General features: G+C 40.2%; 1 protein-coding gene across 2 annotated transcripts in view; it reads left to right on the top strand.

Moving 5' to 3' along the window:
- Positions 1-20946, top strand: part of PDE8B (phosphodiesterase 8B) — a 231776-nt gene that overhangs the window by 168072 nt on the left and 42758 nt on the right. For both annotated transcript variants that reach the window (XM_082264145.1, XM_082264144.1), the window contains exons 6-9: positions 2471-2559; positions 11307-11385; positions 15358-15498; positions 16201-16289. In XM_082264145.1, the coding sequence (XP_082120271.1) occupies positions 2471-2559; positions 11307-11385; positions 15358-15498; positions 16201-16289 (398 nt within the window). The remainder of the gene's footprint in view (positions 1-2470; positions 2560-11306; positions 11386-15357; positions 15499-16200; positions 16290-20946) is intronic.

Here is a 20946-nt window from a genome sequence, read left to right as displayed (position 1 = left end):
TATATATATATATATATATATATATATATATATATATAGCGAGGTTGATTAGCTCGGTGGTGAGTGTGGATGACCCCTTGGGGGGGTTAGTTACACAGGGAGATAGCCGAGAAGTGGTTGCAAACAACAGTTTGGTTTATTCATGCAATTTTCTTCACCAGACTGCAAGCGTCAAAAACATCCAAAATAAAATAAAACACAAAATAAATCCTTGCCACTGTGGGCAGCTACCTTCTCACACACAGGAACCTACCTACGGAAGTCTGTCCCCAACCTACTGTTGGGCAGACTTGGCTGATCATACAGCAGACTATCAATAGTCCATTTATTATCTCTTCACATCGAGAATGTCCCTTTTTTCTTCACACAGCACATGTTCATTGGACTTTCCTTTCACATAGAAACATCCATTGGTTTTTCTCTTCACACTCTTCACATAGAAATAGTTAATTTTCTCACCTTGAGAAGTCTTCACACTTTTTACCCTCCTCAGCGCACATCGCTTCAGGAGGTCTTCCCCATGCTCACACAGCTTCAGGGGGCATCCCTTCTCCCATGCTCACACAGCGTCGGGAGGCACACATCTGACTGTCCTCCTCTCCCCAGCTCACACAGCGTCAGGAGGCAGCAATCCTTCTCCCATGCTTCACACAGCGTCGGGAGGCACACATCTGACTGTCCTCCTCTCCCCAGCTCACACAGCGTCAGGAGGCAGCAATCAATAGACTTCCTTTGCACAAATTATAGAGGCCTTAACTTCCTCATTCCGTACAGCTGGAGGCCTTTCAACTTCCTTAAGCCGTCCTGGCTACCTTTTCAGCCGACACCCTGTAGTAATTGGTGAATTTTCTAAACCAGGTGGAAATGTATCTCCTGTCTGTGACTACATCCACAGATTTACCTGACTTCCTGTCACTATATATATATATATATATATATATATATATATATATATATATTGCATGAACATTTTCCAAATTTGTTTCACACCTTGTCTTTGATATTCCTACCAGTGCCATTCTGAACAATAGTGAAGGTGACAAGTGGTACATAATAGGGTTGGAAGATCAATGACAAGCTGTGAAACCAATTTGCTAATATATTTTTTGAACATATAAAGAAAGGCATGCTAAACTTTTTTATGTTACATTTTTAATGTTTCTATTGCAGCTCTGCTTAGAAACCAATCAGCTTCCAGAATTTTTGTCAAAGCCTAATTGACCTAGCTGAAGTTAGAAGCCGTTTGACTACAATGCACAGCCGCATCATATTTTGCACTTTCCAGTCTTAGTAAAACAACCCCATAGGGTGGATCATTTTACGATGCCCAATTGTTCTACATGACAAAATTATTTTCAATATTTATTAAAACAAATGAATACACTAGGGGTCAGTGGAGAAGTTCCCTCTTACATTAGTGTTCCATTGAAAAGTGGCCTTTTGCATTGTTGGTAAGTGTAAAAGTGGCTCTTTACATTGGATGACCATGGAAAATAGCCCCCTAATATTGATGGTCAGTGTAGGTGGGAGATCAAGATCCATCATTGCTCATAGCTCAAGGAAACCCTAGCAAGCCCTGGAGGAACCCTTGTTGTGAAAGGCTTCCATAAACAGTTGTCTTGACAACACACGTCCCAGTTGGAAGATGTTCCTATTCTGGTGACAACTCCACATTTTAGACTTTTCTTTATTTTCATTCTTGGTGACAATGGTCATTAGGAAACTTAAAGAAGGCAAACAATAACCTAAGCAGCAATAACAACCTGAAAGGGGTACAAAACCTTCCACGTTCCATCCTAAACCTAAAAAGAAAACTTTTTTCTTTAGATAACCCTTTATAAAAATAGATGAGGTCTGAATTGATCTTTAACATGAATGTGGGACTCTGATGAAACAAGTTTGAGAGTAGCTTTCTACCAAATAGAAACTGAAAAGTCTTTTTTTAAAGAAAACTATACTTTTTCTAAAACATTAATGTAACACGCACATTTGCTACACAAGCCCGTTTTGTAGCTTCTATTTCTGTGCAAAGAACAACCTCTAAAATCTAATTTTCTGCTTTAGTGATTATTTTACTATGTTGGCAGAAGTCTACAGTTGGGTTACCTGCACACATGGATTATTCCAGCATAGGTGGTTTATGGATGTTTGCGACAACCAATAATGTGCCACATGTGGCTGTAAAATCCATGTCAGCTGTTTTTGTTATGCCGATTGTTTGAACACCAGACCTCAAACACAGTGGTCAAGACAACCAGGCAACATAGCATGCAAAGGTGCAGTTGGCTCATTCTAAAACTCAGGAGCCCGCTTTCTGTCCTGAGTGTACCCAGTAACCCCACCCCAAAGGACACTGTGTTGACCTGGAGGAAACTGAATCTTTCCCAACAAAGCTGTAGTTTAACTGTAGTAATTGTTCATAAATACTGTCATTTTAAAACAAGCCGCAATTTATTAATATATTTTGCAGAGATTTTATGAGAATAACAGTATGATTGCCTGTTACAATGAGCTTATCCAGATAGAACACGGGGAGGTGCGCTCACACTTCAAACTAAGGTATGTATGCTTATTCTTGTTGAAAATGATGTTTATATGAATGCAGCATGACCAGCATAATGGATGCTTGTGTTAAAGGTCAAGTTCAATGCACCTATAACAAGATATATGTGGGAGATTAGCTAGTTTAAATATTTTCTTTTTTATATTAATGAAACACTCCACTGATAAATATTGGTTTATTATTTTAAGAAGTGCAAAGAAGTCCTATTCACAGGAGTACAATCGGCAGATTTATCTCATGTGCTGTGGTAAAAATCAGACTGGTTGTTGGAAAAAGTCAGCCACACCTGGACTTATGCAAGGATCTGACTATTCAGTTTTAAATGATTTGAATTTAGCAGGCTTACCTATATAAGGTTTATATTTATTCACTTATTAGGCTGTAATTTGTTTACAGATACCTCTTAGAGCTTAGAATCAGAGGTTATAGACCACCCTAAGGTTTGACAGCTGCTGCCCTGTCAGCGACCTGAACTCATCCTGAGAACACATGCTGTCTTCCAGCTACATAGTCATAACACTACAGTAGTTTTTTTTAAATGATAAGTCCCGGTTTACACTGCCACGACTTGTCAGGCGACTTCTGTGCAATGGAACCGTTCTAATCAGAGCGACTCAAGTCGCTCTGACTTAGAAAAAGGTTCCTGCACTACTTGGGGGCGACTTCGGAGTGGCTTGCATTGACTTCTATTAGAGAAGTCGTTTGCAAGCCACGATGAAGTCCTGCTGCACGGGGCGGCTTCAAAGTCAGGCCAACTTTGAGTCGCCCCAGTGTGAACCGGCCCCAAAAGGGTTTAAAACAACTTTTTGAAATTACGACTACCATGTTAATACTGATACAATGTTTAACAACTGGGTTTACATCTACTTTATACATAATATGTGGACATACACTCACTGGCCACTTTATCAGGTACACCCTTTAGAACTGCCTTATATCTTTGTGGCAAAGATTCAACAAGGTGTTGTAAACATTCCTTAGAGATTTTGGAGCATATTGGCATGATGGCATCACACAGTTTGACAGCACAACCACGATGCTAATCTCATGTTCCACCACATCCCAAAGGTGCTCTATTGGATTGAGATCTAGTGACTGTGGAGGCCATTGGAGTAAAGTGAACTCATTGTCATGTTCAAGAAATCAGTGGTGAGATGATTTGAGCTTTGTGACATGGTGCATTATCCTGCTGGAAGGAGCCATCAGAAGATGGGTACACTGTAGTCATAAAGGACATGGTCAGCAACAATACTCAGGTAGGCCATGGCATTTAAACAATGCTCAGTTGGTACTAAGTGGCCCAAAGTGTGCCAAGAAAATATCCCCCCACACCATTACACCGTAGCCTGAACCGTTGACACAAGGCAGCATGGATCCATGCTTTCATGTTGTTCACGCTAAATTCTGACCCTACCATCTAAATGTCGCAGCTGAAATCAAGACTTCTCAGACAAGGCAACGTTTTTCCCATCTTCTATTGTCCAATTTTGGTGAGCCTGTACGAATTGTAACCTCAGTTTCCTGTTCTTAGCTGACAGGAGTGGCACCCGGTGTGGTCTTCTGTTGCTGTAGCCTATCTGCTTCAAGGTTCAATGTGTTGTGTGTTCAGAGATGGTATTCTACATACTTTGGTTGTAACGAGTGATTATTTGAGTTACTGTTGCCTTTCTATCATCTCGAACCAGTCTACCCAATCTCCTCTGACATCAACAAGGCATTTTCGTCCACACAACTGGATATTTTCTCTTTTTTAGACCTATCTCTGTAAACCCTAGAGATGGTTGTGTGTGAAAATCCCAGTAGATCAGCAGTTTCTGAAATACTCAGACCAGGCCGTCTGGCACCAACAACCATGCCACATTCAAAGTCAATTAAATACCCTTTCTTCCCCTGTTTGAACTTCAGCAAGTTGTCTTCACCACATCTAGATTCCTAAATGCATTGGGTTGCTGCCATGTGATTGGCTGATTACCAATTTGTGTTACCAAGCAATTGAACTAATTACCTAATAAAGTGGCCAGTGAGTGTATATATACTTATATACACTCACTAAGTAAGCCTGCACAAGTATGATTTATTTAAAGTGGTTGTATCCCCATTTTGATCATGTTTCTTTAAAATAATAATAGCAGGATATTGTATTTTTTGGTATTTAGGAAAGATTTGGGATTTTGATTGAGGTCAATTGGACAAAAAATATATATAAATTCTTTATTATTATTTGATGACAAGAGTCATATAATAAAAGCATAAAGGTACTGTAGCATATATACATACAGAAATAGCGCACACAGTAGGTACAGCGATACATATTGAATACATAATAAATACAATCTTTTTCTCGGACCAAAAATTGGATCACTCAAGAATAAAATGAATACAATGTAGCATATATATTCTATGTGCACATGATCTTACAATATATTGCAATAAAATTAAACATATGGATAAATATTAACATTGTCTTTCGATATATCACAAATAGATAAAACATATGAGTAAATAAAGGCTCGACACGTTTCATGGACCTCCGTCCATTCATCAGGAGCTTTGAATGTTTGTCTAGAGATAATAAAATATGAGTTATATTAATGTACTAATATGGATTATTGGGCTAGAATGAAAGATGTATATAGTGGAATGGACACTACCTTGAGCAGTGTCATAAATCCAGGAGCAATCCAGTCGGGGGCAGACAGACCAAGGCTGAACCCAGGATGCGCCTGACCCGGGGCTGAGGCATGGGTCACCTCCAAGAAAACGGGCAACATAGAGGGAGGGATCTCAGATGGAATAAAAGTATATAGGAGAGTAAAAAGGCTTTAGGAGCGTCACTCCACGGATTGATGGAACAAACGTATTGGGAGCGGTTATAATCTGAAAATATATATAAAAAAACTAAATAAATATAAATGATATATATATTTATATATTGAGAAAGTCAATCTCTCCATCTCTATAAAAAGTGAGATATATAAATCAGATCATTGGACCCCGAAAGAGAGCCTTTGAATAGCCAGCTAAGAATAATAAAACTGAATAAGAAAAGTAAAGTGCATATGATCAGAGCATGAGTCCAAGGAAATATAGGAATTGAATAGACACCCAACAGTGAAGAGTGCACAAAAGAACTCGAGGTGCATATTGGGGAGTGACTCCCACCAAATATATGATAGAAAGCTGTGCAACTTAGTCGGGACAGTGTATAGATGAATCACCAATAGTGAGATATACAAGAAAAATAATAGTGTATATATATTTATATATATATAGCAGGATAATAAGATCCAAATGGAGAGTATGTGTGGAAAACTAATAAAAGTTGCAAACTAAGTGTACAAATAGTTGGGGAATAGAGAAAAAGACAAAACAACCCTTAAAAGAGAGTGCCCAAGATGAAGTGCTATAAACCAAGTGAGGATCAGTGCATTGGGAAAGTGACAGAGATATGGACATCCATTATTCATATTCAGTCTCACAAGTAGTCAGTAATGAGTTTGTATAGTCTAATTGAGTAAAAATATTGTATGAAATACCAGAAAAAAGAAGTCTCTATAAACATGTGCAGATCCATCCGCTTCATTTGTCCAAAAAGTCGGGGTGAGACCACGCCAACGCCATGCTGGCGTCAGTATATATAGGCGGCTAGTAACCCTCCCACATCCGGTCAATAAGACCGGACATTGGTAGGAACGAACCGCCCACTGACGTCATGAAAGATGGAAGAAAAGGGGTTGCCCTGGTAACGCGACGCCGTGAGGCGTCATGTCCCATGCAACTCATACATGGCGCCGATGGAGGGCGTAACCCGCCCGCCCCTATCCCGGATGCCAAAGCAGAGACAGGCAAAGGGGGAGGCGGTTGGCCGTCCATCGCAGCCCCGGACAGAAGACCTGTATACAGCTCGAGTCCACGGGACCCAGACTGGATATTGATGTGCTCAAACAAAGTATGTTTTCTATATAACCATCACATATCAGTATGAAGACTGATTGTAGAAAATATATTGAGGATGTATAATGCGAATGAGGGAAATATATTAATTAATTGTTGGGTGTTGGGTGTCTATTCAATTCCTATATTTCCTTGGACTCTTGCTCTGATCATTTTTTTTTTTCCAATAAAAAGCTTTATTGCAAGAAATACCAATACAAACATAAGCTCCAAACTCTGATCATATGCACTTTACTTTTCTTATTCAGTTTTATTATTCTTAGCTGGCTATTCAAAGGCTCTCTTTCGGGGTCCAATGATCTGATTTATATATCTCACTTTTTATAGAGATGGAGAGATTGACTTTCTCAATATATAAATATATATATCATTTATATTTATTTAGTTGTTTTATATATATTTTCAGATTATAACCGCTCCCAATACGTTTGTTCCATCAATCCGTGGAGTGACGCTCCTAAAGCCTTTTTACTCTCCTATATACTTTTATTCCATCTGAGATCCCTCCCTCTATGTTGCCCGTTTTCTTGGAGGTGACCCATGCCTCAGCCCCGGGTCAGGCGCATCCTGGTTCAGCCTTGGTCTGTCTGCCCCCGACTGGATTGCTCCTGGATTTATGACACTGCTCAAGGTAGTGTCCATTCCACTATATACATCTTTCATTCTAGCCCAATAATCCATATTAGTACATTAATATAACTCATATTTTATTATCTCTAGACAAACATTCAAAGCTCCTGATGAATGGACGGAGGTCCATGAAACGCGTCGAGCCTTTATATACTCATATGTTTTATCTATTTGCGATATATCGAAAGACAATGTTAATATTTATCCATATGTTTCATTTTATTGCAATATATTGTAAGATCATGCGCACACAGAATATATATGCTACATTGTATTCATTTTATTCTTGAGTGATCCAATTTTTGGTCCTAGAAAAAGATTGTATTTATTATGTATTCAATATGTATCGCTGTACCTACTGTGTGTGCTATTTCTGTATGTATATATGCTACAGTACCTTTATGCTTTTATTATATGACTCTTGTCATCAAATAATAATAAAGAATTTATATATATTTTTTGTCCAATTGACCTCAATCAAAGTCCCAAATCTTTTCTGCTTGTACACATATACATAGGGATGGAGGCATTTGGACATCTGTGGCAAATCACTTACAATTTTTTTTTTTTCCCAGTATTTTTTGGTATTTTTTATTCTCCTCTTACCCACTTCTTTTTAGAGAAATCTTTGTTTTTCTTTTTAATGGCGTCACCTGCGCAAGCGCCGTTATTCCTTATTTTCTGGCAAGCTTAGGCTGCCGGAAAAATGCTGGGTCTATGCCGGGGCTGTGTCATTTCCTTCTGTCTGCGTCAGCCCCGAGATCCCGCGAGACTCCTTCCCCATTGACAAGCCACGGATACGATGTGTAGTGCGCATGCGTGGGATTATAGCCAGGGAAATATACAGAGGGTGGAAAAAAAGCACTGCAGAAACGCGGAAGGCCATAGTTGTGATGTGTGCGCCGCGGTTAGGAACAAACGGGAGCGATCAGAATTCATTGATTTCTAACAGTAAGAATGCTCCTTGAGCATACTATTAGTAGGTTTTGAAATAAAAACAACTGATTGGATTTATATATTGCTTAAATATGGTTTCATTGTCTGAGTTTACTACCGCTTTAAGACCAAATATTCATATTCCTGCATAAACTCAGTCATTATTGGTCCTCTTTAATGACAAGTCGAGACATCCCACCCCCTTGATTCTATCATGGGCCAGTTATTTGCTTTACAGTCTAAAGTGAACCCATCACTAGAGAGGTATTGGGGGATGCCATTGCTGGCCTCCTGACTATGTTTCTGATTTTGAGTCACAGACCCATAGGAAGAATGCTTTATACAAGTGGTAGAAATGTTTAAGAATTCCTATCTCTATACATTGTTCATGTCAGCTATTCCAACAGCATTGAAACCAAGCATCAATATGAAGCAGGGACATGGCAGCCTCCATTATTCTCTCATGAAAGGTTACATTTATTTAGTTTCCAACCAATAGTAAACTAGCTGTGGTGTACCATAAACCCCACCAAAAAAGGACAGAGGGGGGCGCCACTAACTGCAGTATTAAAAACCGTTTTTATTAGGCAGCTAAATGTGCACTCACATTAGTCCAAAAGGAGGAACCGTGTAATGTAACAGCAGCATTTATATCAGGATCATACTCACACTGAGCCAGGATGTCAGCAGAAGCAGAGCTGCATTGGTGGATGAGCCAGGATGCTTGCGGCACCCTGGCTCATCCACCAATGCAGTTCTGCTTTGTTGTAATTTCAGAGATTTGTTCCTGGCTCTCGGTGGAGCTGTCTTTTGTGCTATAACTTTTATTGGACTTTTCATATTCGCATGGACTTTCTCTATTCATTTAGCACCTTGTTTTAGGACCCAAAAGGGATACTGTGTGTGTATACCTGTGATTGCACAATATACTTTGTTTTTTTGGTGTACCATAAACCAACCAATTAATCTCTGCAGCAGGCACTCAAACAAGTCACCTGTCCTGTGATATTGTCAAAGGTCTTTAGCCAGCAAAATCCATGCAGCCCAAATTTCTATATGCAGTACCTGTAAAAGGGTTGGCAGCCCCCCCCCCCCCCCCCCCCAAAAACCATAAAGTACAGGTTTTTGTGATTGGTGATTGGAAGAAAAACATATTTACTTAAAGTGTTACTAAACCCACAACAGTAAAATCAGTGTGTATATGCAGTAAAGCATGCTTGTTATATTCACTGTGGAAACTAAGGGGTTAATCCTCCATATTGTGTAGAAAGGCTGTTTGATTCTGTCTTCTCTGACCTTCCTCTTCTTCCACAGTCTCCAATCCATCTCCTGACCGTACAGAGCATTGTGGGCACTCTGCACATGCTCAGTTTGGTGTATATTGCTAAAGATTATTTTTTTTTTCTTGGAGGGAGGGTGCATATGATTGCCACAGTCCAGACAGAGGGTCAGGGGTCCCGCGGCCTCATAAGACAGTCAGAGGTGAATGAAATCTCCTCCTACAAGCTTTAACCAGACACTAATAAAAGTCACAAAACTGCTAAATACTGCTGAGAAAGGGTATTTAGCAGTTTATATTTAGTAAAATAATTGCACTTACATGTTCTGTGTACTGTGGGAGACCAGATATAGTGAATTCAGGATCCTGGGTTTAGTAATACTTGAAATGCTTCCCTTTACTTTGTTAAAGAACTTGATAATATTAGTTTATGTAAACACTTTGCTGGTGTGTTATGATATAAAATATCTTGTAACTGTTAAAGTAGAACTGTTGCCTCCCATTAAAAAAATGTGCTACAGTACCTAATTATAAGGGCATCTGCAATGACAGTTTTCTCTTAGTCCTCGGGAAAAGTCCCATAAATACCTGCAGAGCCCTTCAAGCAAAGTCCACCAAATGCAGCTTCTAGAGGGGAAATGATGCTGCACCACTCCTGAATTTACAGCAGAGGTGCCACTCTCGTGTAGGCAGTGTCAGCTAACACCTGGGCATACCAAGTCCTGCCCACTGAATTTTAGATTGACAGGACTGTTTCTTATACTGAAACCGTGCCACTGTAGGCTGCAGTGTTAGGCATACCTCCCAACTTTTGAACTTCGCAATGAGGGACACTAAAGAGAAACAAAACGTGCGGCGCTCTCCGCACGCTGCGGCAAATTGTGGGTGTGGCCAATTGCTTAGCAATGGGAGGGGCTTAAGGAATAGGGTAAACAAAACCCAGACTTCCTAGTACGAATAATATGCTTTGATTGCTCAGCCTACCTTAAAGAAGAACTTCATATAAATAGTCAGAGACTGCATAGCAACCAGCAACTGTTGAGACAATGAAGACTTTGGTGAGAAGTATATAATGTACAGTATTGTGTATATAGTGCAGGAGAGTGTAATGTACAAAATGCAGGAGACAGGAGTATGTAATGTACAGAATGCAGGAGACAGGAGTATGTAATGTACAGAATGCAGGGGTCGGACTCTGCACCATCCACCCCCCCAGCTCCATACACCCCCCCATCCACCCCAAATGCCCCCAGCAGCTCTATCCACCTCAAATGCCCACCCTAGCTCGGGAGGGGGAGCATATGAGACACAGATAAAGAAGGTTTTGGATCAGGGAGGGTAAAGGAAGTTTGTTTTAATTTATGAGGCTTGTGCATCCCATAGTAATTGGATTTGTGGCTTTTTTAAACTGTCATACATACTTTAAAATGTAGATAATGATGCTGCTGTTGTTTACAAAAAGGCCTCAAAAGATAAGGCTATGTCTGTTATGTCTTTGGCTATGTCTATGTTATTTCAAGAGTCTGCAATCCTACTCAGGAGAACAGTGTAGAACTTGCTGGAGTTGGGTGCCATAGATATTATACAGCTGAAAATAAAGGTTTATAGAGTGGGTTCTCGGACACAAGCACACATATACAGCATTTTCTAGATAATCTTAGCATTCAGGGATTGAGTTTATGTGTGGCCTAGAGTTGCTCTTAATGTTTTGCAAACATCAGTTTTAACAAGACAATAACAATCTCCACAAATTAGATTGCCTTACTTTCTTTTGGCTGGGCATTCTACTCCACGGTGATATTGATCTTAGGAAGTTAAATAGCTCGTACTAAAGTGAGTTTGGCCAGTGGGAGGTTTCCATTAATGCGTCTATGTCAATTTTCAACGTGAAAGCCTATTTTGTGCGTAACTTAATAATAATCATTGACTGTGTGTTTGTTGTAGGTCCTGCAATTCAATATTTACAGCATTAGAACACTGCCAAGAAGCCATAGAGATTACAAGCGAAGAACATGTTATACAGGTACAGATAAGTTATTTATGCAATTAGTAGTGTTCAGGTTGTATGGTCATGTTTATTGTCGGAGTATATTACTTTCAGAAGTTTGACAAGAGACCTGGCACAGCCAAGAGAGTAGATAAGAGTGGTTGTAATAAAAGAGCTAATATCTGACTACACACGTATACTGTATATGAGTAGTATTTCCTTGCCACAAAGGTTTGTACTATATTCATATCCATACTGCTATGTGACACATGTCAGAGAATGTAGTTCAGCAGGACATGCCATGCTGGTGTATCTTTCCAGTTTCTTGAATATTATTACTGAGGATGCCCACCATGAACAATCACCTTCTTCTAGGCCAGCCTTTCTCAACCTTTTTAATGTGGAGGTAGCCTTAAAAAAAACTTTCCAGTCACAGTGAGCCTCTGCGGATAATAATGGATCTATGACTCAGGATTAGGGTTGAGCAAACCCGGACTGTATTGTTCAGGATCGTACCAGACTTTTGGGTGTTTGGTACCCAGACACGGACCCGAACATTTTACTCTATATTCGGGTTACAGTCCGTTGTTCGGTAATTTTATTTTATGTTTTGGCACGGTTTTAATGTTTTGGCACGGTTTTAATGGTGCGGTTTCAACAGCTGCAGGGTAGCCAATCAACAAGCGTTTAACTAGTGTGCCCTTAGAAGCCATCCCAGCCATGCTTTCTAATGGCATGGCTGTGATTGGCCAGTGCAGCATGTGACCCAGCCTCTATATAAGCTGGAGTCAAGTAGCGCCGCGCGTCACTCTGCTCTAACTACTGTAGGATCAGGTTCCTGCTGCTGCTGATATAAGGGAGAGATAGGAGATTATTGTAGGGGCAGGCTGGAGATTGCTTTTAGGGAAAGAATAGGAGAATCTTCTTTAATCAGACAGCGATGTACAACGATTTTATTGTGTGGAGGTGCAGTGCACAATCTTTTTGCCCTGACCTGAGCCCAGTGAGGAGAAGGAAAAAAAAAAAAACTTTTATCAGTCTGTTAGGTAGGCGGCGTGCGGCGTGTAGCAGCCATGTAATGCAAGCTCAGTGCATATGTGTCTGCTTAATCTGGATTTAAAAAAAAAATCTTTTTTTCCTTCATATTTTACTGTGACATACAGTGTTTAGACACTGCTGATCTAATCTGCTATTCTAAAATCACCAATTTAAGGGGAAAAAAATTATTTTTCAGTTTTTCATTCAAATGGGTTTTTTTTTTATTCAGTAGAGGAATAGAACAACAACAGTATCCAACCTGTTTGGGGTGCGGCGTGTATCAGCCATGTAATGCAAGCTCAGTGCATAATCTGGATTTAAAAATAAAAAAACTTTTTCCTTCATATTTTACTGTGACATAAAATGTTTAGACACTGCTGTTCTAATCTGCTATTCAAAAATCACCAATTTAACCACTTTACCACCGGAGGATTTTGCTGTCTTCCGTCCAGGCCACTTTTTGCGATTCGGCGCTGTGCGACTTTAACTGACAATTGCGCAGTCGTGCGACGCTGTACCCAAACAAAATTTACGTCCTTTTTTTCCCACAAACAGAGCTTTCTTTTGGTGGTATTTGATCACCTGTGCGATTTTTACTTTTTGCGCTATAAACAAAAAAAGAGCGTTTATTTTGAAAAAATAACAATATTTTTAACATTTTTTTATAGGAAATTCCCCCCAAAAAATATGTAAAAATCAATTTTTTTTTAAATTTTTGGCCAATTTGTTTTCTGCTACCTATGTTTGGTAAAAAAAATCGCAATAAGCGTATTTTGATTGGTTTGCGCAAAAGTTATTGCTTTTACAAACTAAGGGAAAGATTTCTGTCATTTTTGGTGTTTTTTTTTTTAACGCGTAATGGCGGTGATCTGTGATATTTTTTTGCGGGACTGCGACATTGCGGCGGACAGATCGGACCCTTGACTGACATTTTTGACACTTTTGGGGGTACCAGTGACATTACTGCAGTAATCAGTGCTATATATATGCACTGTTACTGTAAAAATGACACTGGCAGTGAAGGGGTTAATTTTATTGGAGAGGGAGGGGTTAATGTATGCCTAGTGCTTACTGACGTGTTGGGGGGGAGGTGACTGTGTGACAGAAGGACAAATCGGATGTCCAGCTATGCTGAACAGTCCGATCTGTCACTCCCTGTCACTATGGAGATCCGCCCGCTGTGTTTACACACAGCGGGCGGATATCCAGACTCGATCCCCGACGATCGTGTAAGAGCAGCGGCAATCGCCGCTGCTCCTCCCCTGGCCCGACTCCCGCTGTGAATGAAAACAGCGGGAGCGCCGCCTACAGGGGGAGGAGTCCAGCGACGTAGGTCTACGTCGCTGGACGGGAACGAGCCACTGTGCCGCAGTAGCAGCACAGTGGCCGGTGGGCAAGTGGTTAAGGGAAAAATAATTATTTTTCAGTTTTTCATTCATACGTTACTGTGAGCTAAAGCTTTTAGACACTGCTTTGTTCTAATCTGCTCTTCAAAAATCACCAATTAAAGGGAAAAATACAAATTTTTCATTCATTCGTTACTGTGAGATACACCCTTTGGATACTGTTGTTCTATTCCACTATTCAATAAACACCCATTTAGGGAAAAAAAAAATTGCGGCCTAGTCTGCATATTTTACTGTGAGATACACCCGTTGGATACTGTTGTTCTATTCCGCTTTTCAATGAAAACCCATTTAGGGCAAAAAAACAAAAAATTGCGGCCTAGAACGCCAGAACGGCCGATTGTTCGCCAGTCTGTACAGATTTCGGCCGACAGACAGCAGATTAGCAAGACTGGGCATGCTCAGAAAAGAAAAAATACAAGGAAAGTTAACCATCACATGACATCACTTCTGCAGTTGGCTGTTGTTGGCCGACAAAATTCGTGCGCAGTCTTTTGCAGTTTTCAACAGACACGACAGCCCTGGACAAAAGACTGACGATCGTTCGGCCGACGATCAGTACGTGTGTACGGGGCTTTAGTCTGTATCTGTACGTGTGAGATACACCCTTTTAGATAGTGTTGTTCTATTCTGCTATTCAATAAACACCCATTTAGGGGGTAATTAATAATTTTATGTTTATGATTATGTTACTGTGAGATACACCCTTTAAATTTGTTTGACGCATCTCCTTCTACCACCGAGGATTGCAGGGCGCTTCAGTTTGCCTCCTGTTGCTAACTCCTCCTACTCCGCTTCCTCATCCTCATCCTCTACCGCCTCCACATCTGGAGCAGTGATCATTTCCAAGGCTTTCAGGGCAGTCATTCACAAGTGGCCATGAGGGTGGGTTCCTTCCAAGCCCCCATCACTCCAGCAGGTTTGCATAGCTGCCACCCAACCTTGGTCAGGCCGGATGACAGCACAGTGCCCCCACTGGATAACTGTATTTTTGCCTTTAGTTTTGAAAAGAGTGGAGATAGATTAGAATACCTGCCAGGTCTTATTGCTACCTCTGCCCCTGTTAGGGAGATTCACCCTCTCTATTTGTTCTGTTTACTATTAGAATTGAAAATAAAGGTAAAAGAAAATCCAAATTTTGGGTTGTCCCCAGAACATTTGTAAAGGGGAAATCTTCCAATGGTGACACTAGTTCTGGTGACTTGGGGGGACCCATGAGATTCTGTTATTTGCAGCGTTTTTTTCTCACTTTTTGCGATGGTACAAGAAATAAAAGGAAATTTGCCCAATGAGAGACAGATTGCAGAAAAAAAAAAACTGACAGGGGGTATAACCCTCCCCTATACCATCCAAGATGAAAAAAATTGTATATAGCTCTACTTTAAGTAACCAATAAAGGGTAACACAACTCCAAACTTTTTGCATTAATCCAAGGCTAACATACTCTACTACTCCAAAAAAAGATTGACATGAACAACCAGATTATTGGATTTAGCTTCAATTATTATAATTTTTATACAAGCTCTTAATAACTTCACAGTTCTAATTACTTATAACTTGTCAGTATGTTAATCCAGCTTTTGAGCGGATGATGGGCTATACCAAAGAGGAACTCCTGGGGAAAGAACTGATAGAATTACCAAAAAGTGACAAGAACCGAGCAGACCTTTTGGATACCATCAATACATGCATCAAAAAGGGAAAGGTAAGCATACAGATGGCATTGGCTGCATCAAAATAAAACATTTGCATCCTTTTAAAACTGTCATCCAAATGTCTGATCAACCTGTATTCAGTAAGCCAGTAAAGCTGGCCATAGATGGGTAGACATTTTAATGAAAATTCCTAGGAAAAGAATGTTCTATGAATGGCCTTTCTAATCATTAGTAGGTCAGATCGGTGTTGGTTTTTCAACCTCACTGACAGAAAAAATTTTGAAGAAGCAGGATGGAAAAATTAGCTTGAATTAATGAATTTGTAACAGTGTATATGGTTTTAGTTTAGTTAAGTCCATTCATTCCAAAATCAAATCTTTAAAGCAAATGAAATCTTTTGAATGACATTTGAATATTTTGAGAATGTTCATGAGAATTTTCCTACAAATTTTTCAAAATTCTAAATTCTATCTGTTTTTGGCCAGCTTTAGAGTAATGTAATAAATGCAACCACTCAACATATTATTCAATGATCTGACTCCAGTGAACTTAAATCCTGTTGGTTGATGTGTCTGAGTGCATTTTGCACAATATTGTTCCTTACAATACTTTACAAAAAAGACGGAGGATCTCGAATAACAAACTGTCATACCTTACCAGTCTGCCCCAACAGCAAAATGTCTACAACTTAAAGTGAACATGCAACCACTTCTTTTTAACTTTCTGGTACTTATATTTTACTTTTCTGAAAGGAATGGCAAGGGATTTATTATGCAAGACGGAAATCGGGTGACAGCATCCAGCAACATGTGAGAGTCACTCCTGTAGTCGGTCAAGGAGGGTGAGTAGACATCATCAAGTAGACTAACTAAATTTAGGAAACCCTTTTTCCCTTTAATGATTTTACTTCACGCTTTCTAGAGATCACTTATCTTGTTAATGCTATATACCAGGGGTCTCCAAACGTTCTAAACACAGGGACAAGTTTACTGTCCTTCAGACTTTAGGGAGGCTAGACTGTGGACAGTGGAATTAGAAAATTCCCCAGCATCAGTGGGAATAAACAATGCCCCGTCATTCGTTTTAGTAGGGGAATAGTGTCTCGCTGTTAATATGAGTGGGAGGAATGGTGCCCCATCAATGGTGTCAGCGGGGGGAATGGTGCCGTATCCCATGAGTGGTGTCTGTGGGAGGAATGGTGTCAGTGGGAGGATTGGTGCCCCATCAAAGGTGTCCGGTGGAGGAAAAGTGTCCCAAGGGCAAGATAAAGGCAAGCAAAGGCCTCCATCTGGCCCCCCGGGGCCATTGTTTGAAGACCAATGCTATATACAAACAAAAGACCTCAGTGAATTGGGGGATATATTGGAACTTTAGCACACCAGGTTTAAGAAAAAAAATGCAACAGGATCAGAAGAGAAAATGTGATATTTCAGTTTAAATTGGAATTATATTTAACTTTACTAACTGCTAAAACCAATGGCCACTACTCCATACTTCTATTACTCGACTTTTCTGAGGCCTTTGATACTGTTGACCACCCACTCCTTCTTAATAAACTCTTTTCCCTTGGCCTCCAAGATTCTGCTCTATCTTGGTTCTCCTCCTGCCTATCACAGCGCTCCTTCAGTGTTACCCACAACTCTACCTCCTCCTCCCCATTGCCCCTTTCTGTGGAGGTTTCCCAAGGCTCTGTTCTTGGACCCCTCCTCTTCTCTATCTACACCGCCTCCCTTGGTCACTTGAAAACCGCCCACGGCTTCCAATACCATCTATATGCCGATGACACTCAAATCTATCTGTCTTCTCCTCACCTCACTCCTTCAGTCTCCTCTTGCATTGCTAACTTACTTACTGACATATCAACATGGATGTCGCACCACTTCCTCAAACTAAATCTCTCTAAAACTGAGCTGGTAATATTCCCTCCCGCCCGTGCCCCCCTCCATGACTTTTCTATCAAAATGAGTTATGCAACCATCAATCCCTCCGCTCATGCCAGGGTACTAGGTGTAATCCTGGACTCTGACCTGTCCTTTCAGCCCCAAATCTTATCATTGACAAAAGCTTGTAGACTTCACCTCCGCAACATCTCTAAAATTCGCCCCCTTTTAACAACTGAAACCACCAAGCTACTCATTCACTCCCTAGTTTTTTCTCACCTCGACTATTGCAACTCCCTTCTCATAGGCCTACCACTTCATAGGCTATCCCCTCTTCAGTCTATCCTGAACGCTGCTGCCAGGCTTATCCACCTTACCAACCGCTCAGCGTCTGCCTCCCCTCTCTGCCAATCCCTACACTGGCTTAAATTCAAAATACTAACCACAACATACAAAGCCATTCACAACTCTGCCCCGAGCTACATCACCAATCTTGTCTCCAAATATCACCCAAATCGTCCTCTCCGCTCCTCTCAAGACCTCATACTCTCAAGCTCCCTTGTCTCCTCCTCTCATGCTCGTCACCAGGATTACTCCAGGGCCTCTCCCATCCTCTGGAACGCTCTAACTCAATCTGTACGGCTATCTCCTACTCTAGCTGCTTTCAGGCGATCCCTGAAAACTCATTTCTTCAGGGAAGCCTATCACACCGCCAACTAATCTGGCATCAGCTCATTCCCTACTCTTACCTCTTGTAACACCTGCCCCACCCCTTTAGATTGTAAACTCTTCTGAGCAGGGCCCTCTAAATCCTCTTGTATTTTATTGTATTGTATATGTACTGTCTCCCTCTAATATTGTAAAGCGCTGCGTAAATTGCTGGCACTATAGAAATCCTTATTAATAATAATAATAATAACTTTGTTTTACCATTTAATTTTAGACCTGTTTTGTGGTTAACTTAAAAACATCAGCAAATTCAAAGTGAGGTGTAAATGTATATTAGGAGTATGCAGGTTTGGAAAAGAGGAGATTTACTTTAAAGCTCAATGTACAGTGCCTTGAAAAAGTATTCCGACCCCTTGAAATTTTCCACATACGAATTGCCATGTAAAACCAAAAAACCTAAATGTATTTTATTGGGATTTTATGTGATAGACCAACACAGAATGGCACATAATTGTGAAGTGGATGGAAAATGATAAATGGTTTTAAAAATTTTTTCCAAATAAATATCTGAAAAGTGTGGCGTGCATTTATATTCAGCCCCCTTTACTCTGATACCCCTAACTAAAATCTAGAACCTTAGTAAACAAACAGCATTGTGAAGGCCAAGGAACACACCAGACAGGTCAGGGATAAAGTTTTGGAGAAGTTTAACCACCTCCTTCCCAATCCTATTCTGATACTTCGCTCCTACATGTAAAAATCTACTTTTTTTTGGATAGAAAATTACTTATAAAATTACTTAATATATATATATATATATATATTAGCAGAGACCCTATAGAAAAAATGGTGTGTTTTGTAATTTTTTATGTCACACGGTATTTGCGCATCGGTTTTTCAAACGCAAATTATTTGGAAAAAAAAACACATTCATGAATAATAATTAAAAAAAACAGTAAGGTTAGCCCAATTTTTTTGTATAACGTGAAAAGTTTTATTTATTTATTCACTTTATACAATTTTTTTTAAATTAAAAAAAAAAAAAAATTTATACAAACTTTATTGCTTCTACAAGGGATGAACAACAACCCTTGTGATAGCATGGGCTGTGACAGGTCCTCTTTATGGAGAGATTTGGGGGTCTATTAGACCCCCAAATCTCCTATCTGGCCCCCCATGCAGCCGATCAGACTGGTGGCCAGGTAAACATAGGGGTAGAACCGGAAGTGATGAATACTCGTCGCTTCCGGTTTCCAGGGTTACAGAGAGAGGGGAACAATGTCAGTTCCTCTCTCTCTCTGTCCCAGGCAGCCAGAGGTGGTAAAAGCAGGGTTAGGTTGTAAAAAAAATTCCCAAGCTTTGAGCATCTCACAGAGCACTGTTCAATCCATCATCCGAAAAGGGAAAGAGAATGGCACAACTGGAAACCTATCAAGACATCCACATATACTGACAGGCCAGGCAAGGAAAGCATTAATCAGAGAAGCTGCCAAGAAGCCCATGGTAACTCTGGAGGAGATGCAGAGATCCACAGCTCAGGTGCAAGAATCTGTCCACAGGACAACTATTAATCATGCACTCCACAAATCTCACCTTTATGGAAGAGTGGCAAGAAGAAAGCCATTGTTGAAAGAAAGCCATAAGGTAAGTCCCGTTTGCAGTTTGCGGAAAACCATGTGAAGGACACAGCAAACATACTAAAGGATAACTCCACTTTCATGGGGGAAAAAATAGAAAATAAAGAAAAACAATATAACGTAAACAATTGCGACACAAATCATCCCCCTGCAACAAAAATGTCATTTTTGGTGAGATACTCCCAATAAAAAAATGTCTAAAGGGATGCAGGCCCAGCAGCTTTCCTCATTAGAGCCTTGCAGCTGCCACAGCTGACAGATAATTATGAAACCACTCCTATTTAACCCACTCAGCACAGAGGAACAGAGGAACAAACAATTTCTTCAGAAATACCAAAAGATAGGAATCTGCAACATAGTTTGTTACAATCCTTGTAATGTACATAAATCACCCAGAAGGGAATGTTTTTTTTCTTAACAAAAGTGAAGTTGCAATTTAAAGAAGGTGCTCTGGTCAGATGAAACCAAAATTGAACTTTTGGCCGAGAAGCAAACCGCTACGTGTGGTGGAAAACTAACACTGCACATCAGTCTGAACACACCTTCCCCACCGTGAAATAGGGTGGCAGCATCATGTTGTGGGGATGCTTTTCTTCAGAAGGAACAGGGAAGCTGGTCAGAGTTGAAGGGGAGATGGATGGAGCCAAATACAAGGCAATTTTAGAGGAAAACCTGTTGGAATCTGCAAAAGACTTGAAACTGGGGCGTAGGTTCACCTTCTAGCAGGACAACAACCCTAAACCTACAGCCAGAGCTACAATGGAATGGTTTAGATCAAAGCATATTTATTTGTTAGAATGACCCAGTCAAAGTCCAGCCCTAAATTTAATTGAGAATCTGTGTCAAGACTTGAAAATTGCTGTTCACATACTCTCTCCATCCGATCTGACAGAGCTTGAGCTATTTTGCAAAGAAGAATGGGCAAAAATTTCACTCTCCAGATGTGCAAAGCTGGTAAAAACATCTACAAAAAGACTTGCAGCTGTAATTGCAGCTAAAGGTGGTTCTACAAAGGATTGACTCCAGGGGCTGAATACAAATGCATGCCACACTTTTCAGATATTTATTTATAAAAAATGTTTAAAACCGTTTATCATTTTCCTTCCACTTCACAATTATGTGCCACCTTGTGTTGGTCTATCACATAAAATCCCAATAAAATACATTTATATTTTTGGTTGTTACGAGACAAAATGTTTAAAATTTCAAGGGGTATGAATACTTTTTCAAAGCACTGTAGGCCTCTCACATTTTTATCTCATTATAGTCTTATGCCGCACTTTTGATTTCCAATTAGGCAATTCCTTAAATA

The sequence above is a fragment of the Pelophylax lessonae genome (genome assembly GCF_965119305.1).
Source record: "Pelophylax lessonae genome assembly, chromosome: 1".
In the NCBI taxonomy this organism is placed as follows: Eukaryota; Metazoa; Chordata; class Amphibia; order Anura; family Ranidae; genus Pelophylax; species Pelophylax lessonae.
Note: the sequence above shows the minus strand (reverse complement) of the source record. Positions and strands in the feature narration are given on the sequence as shown.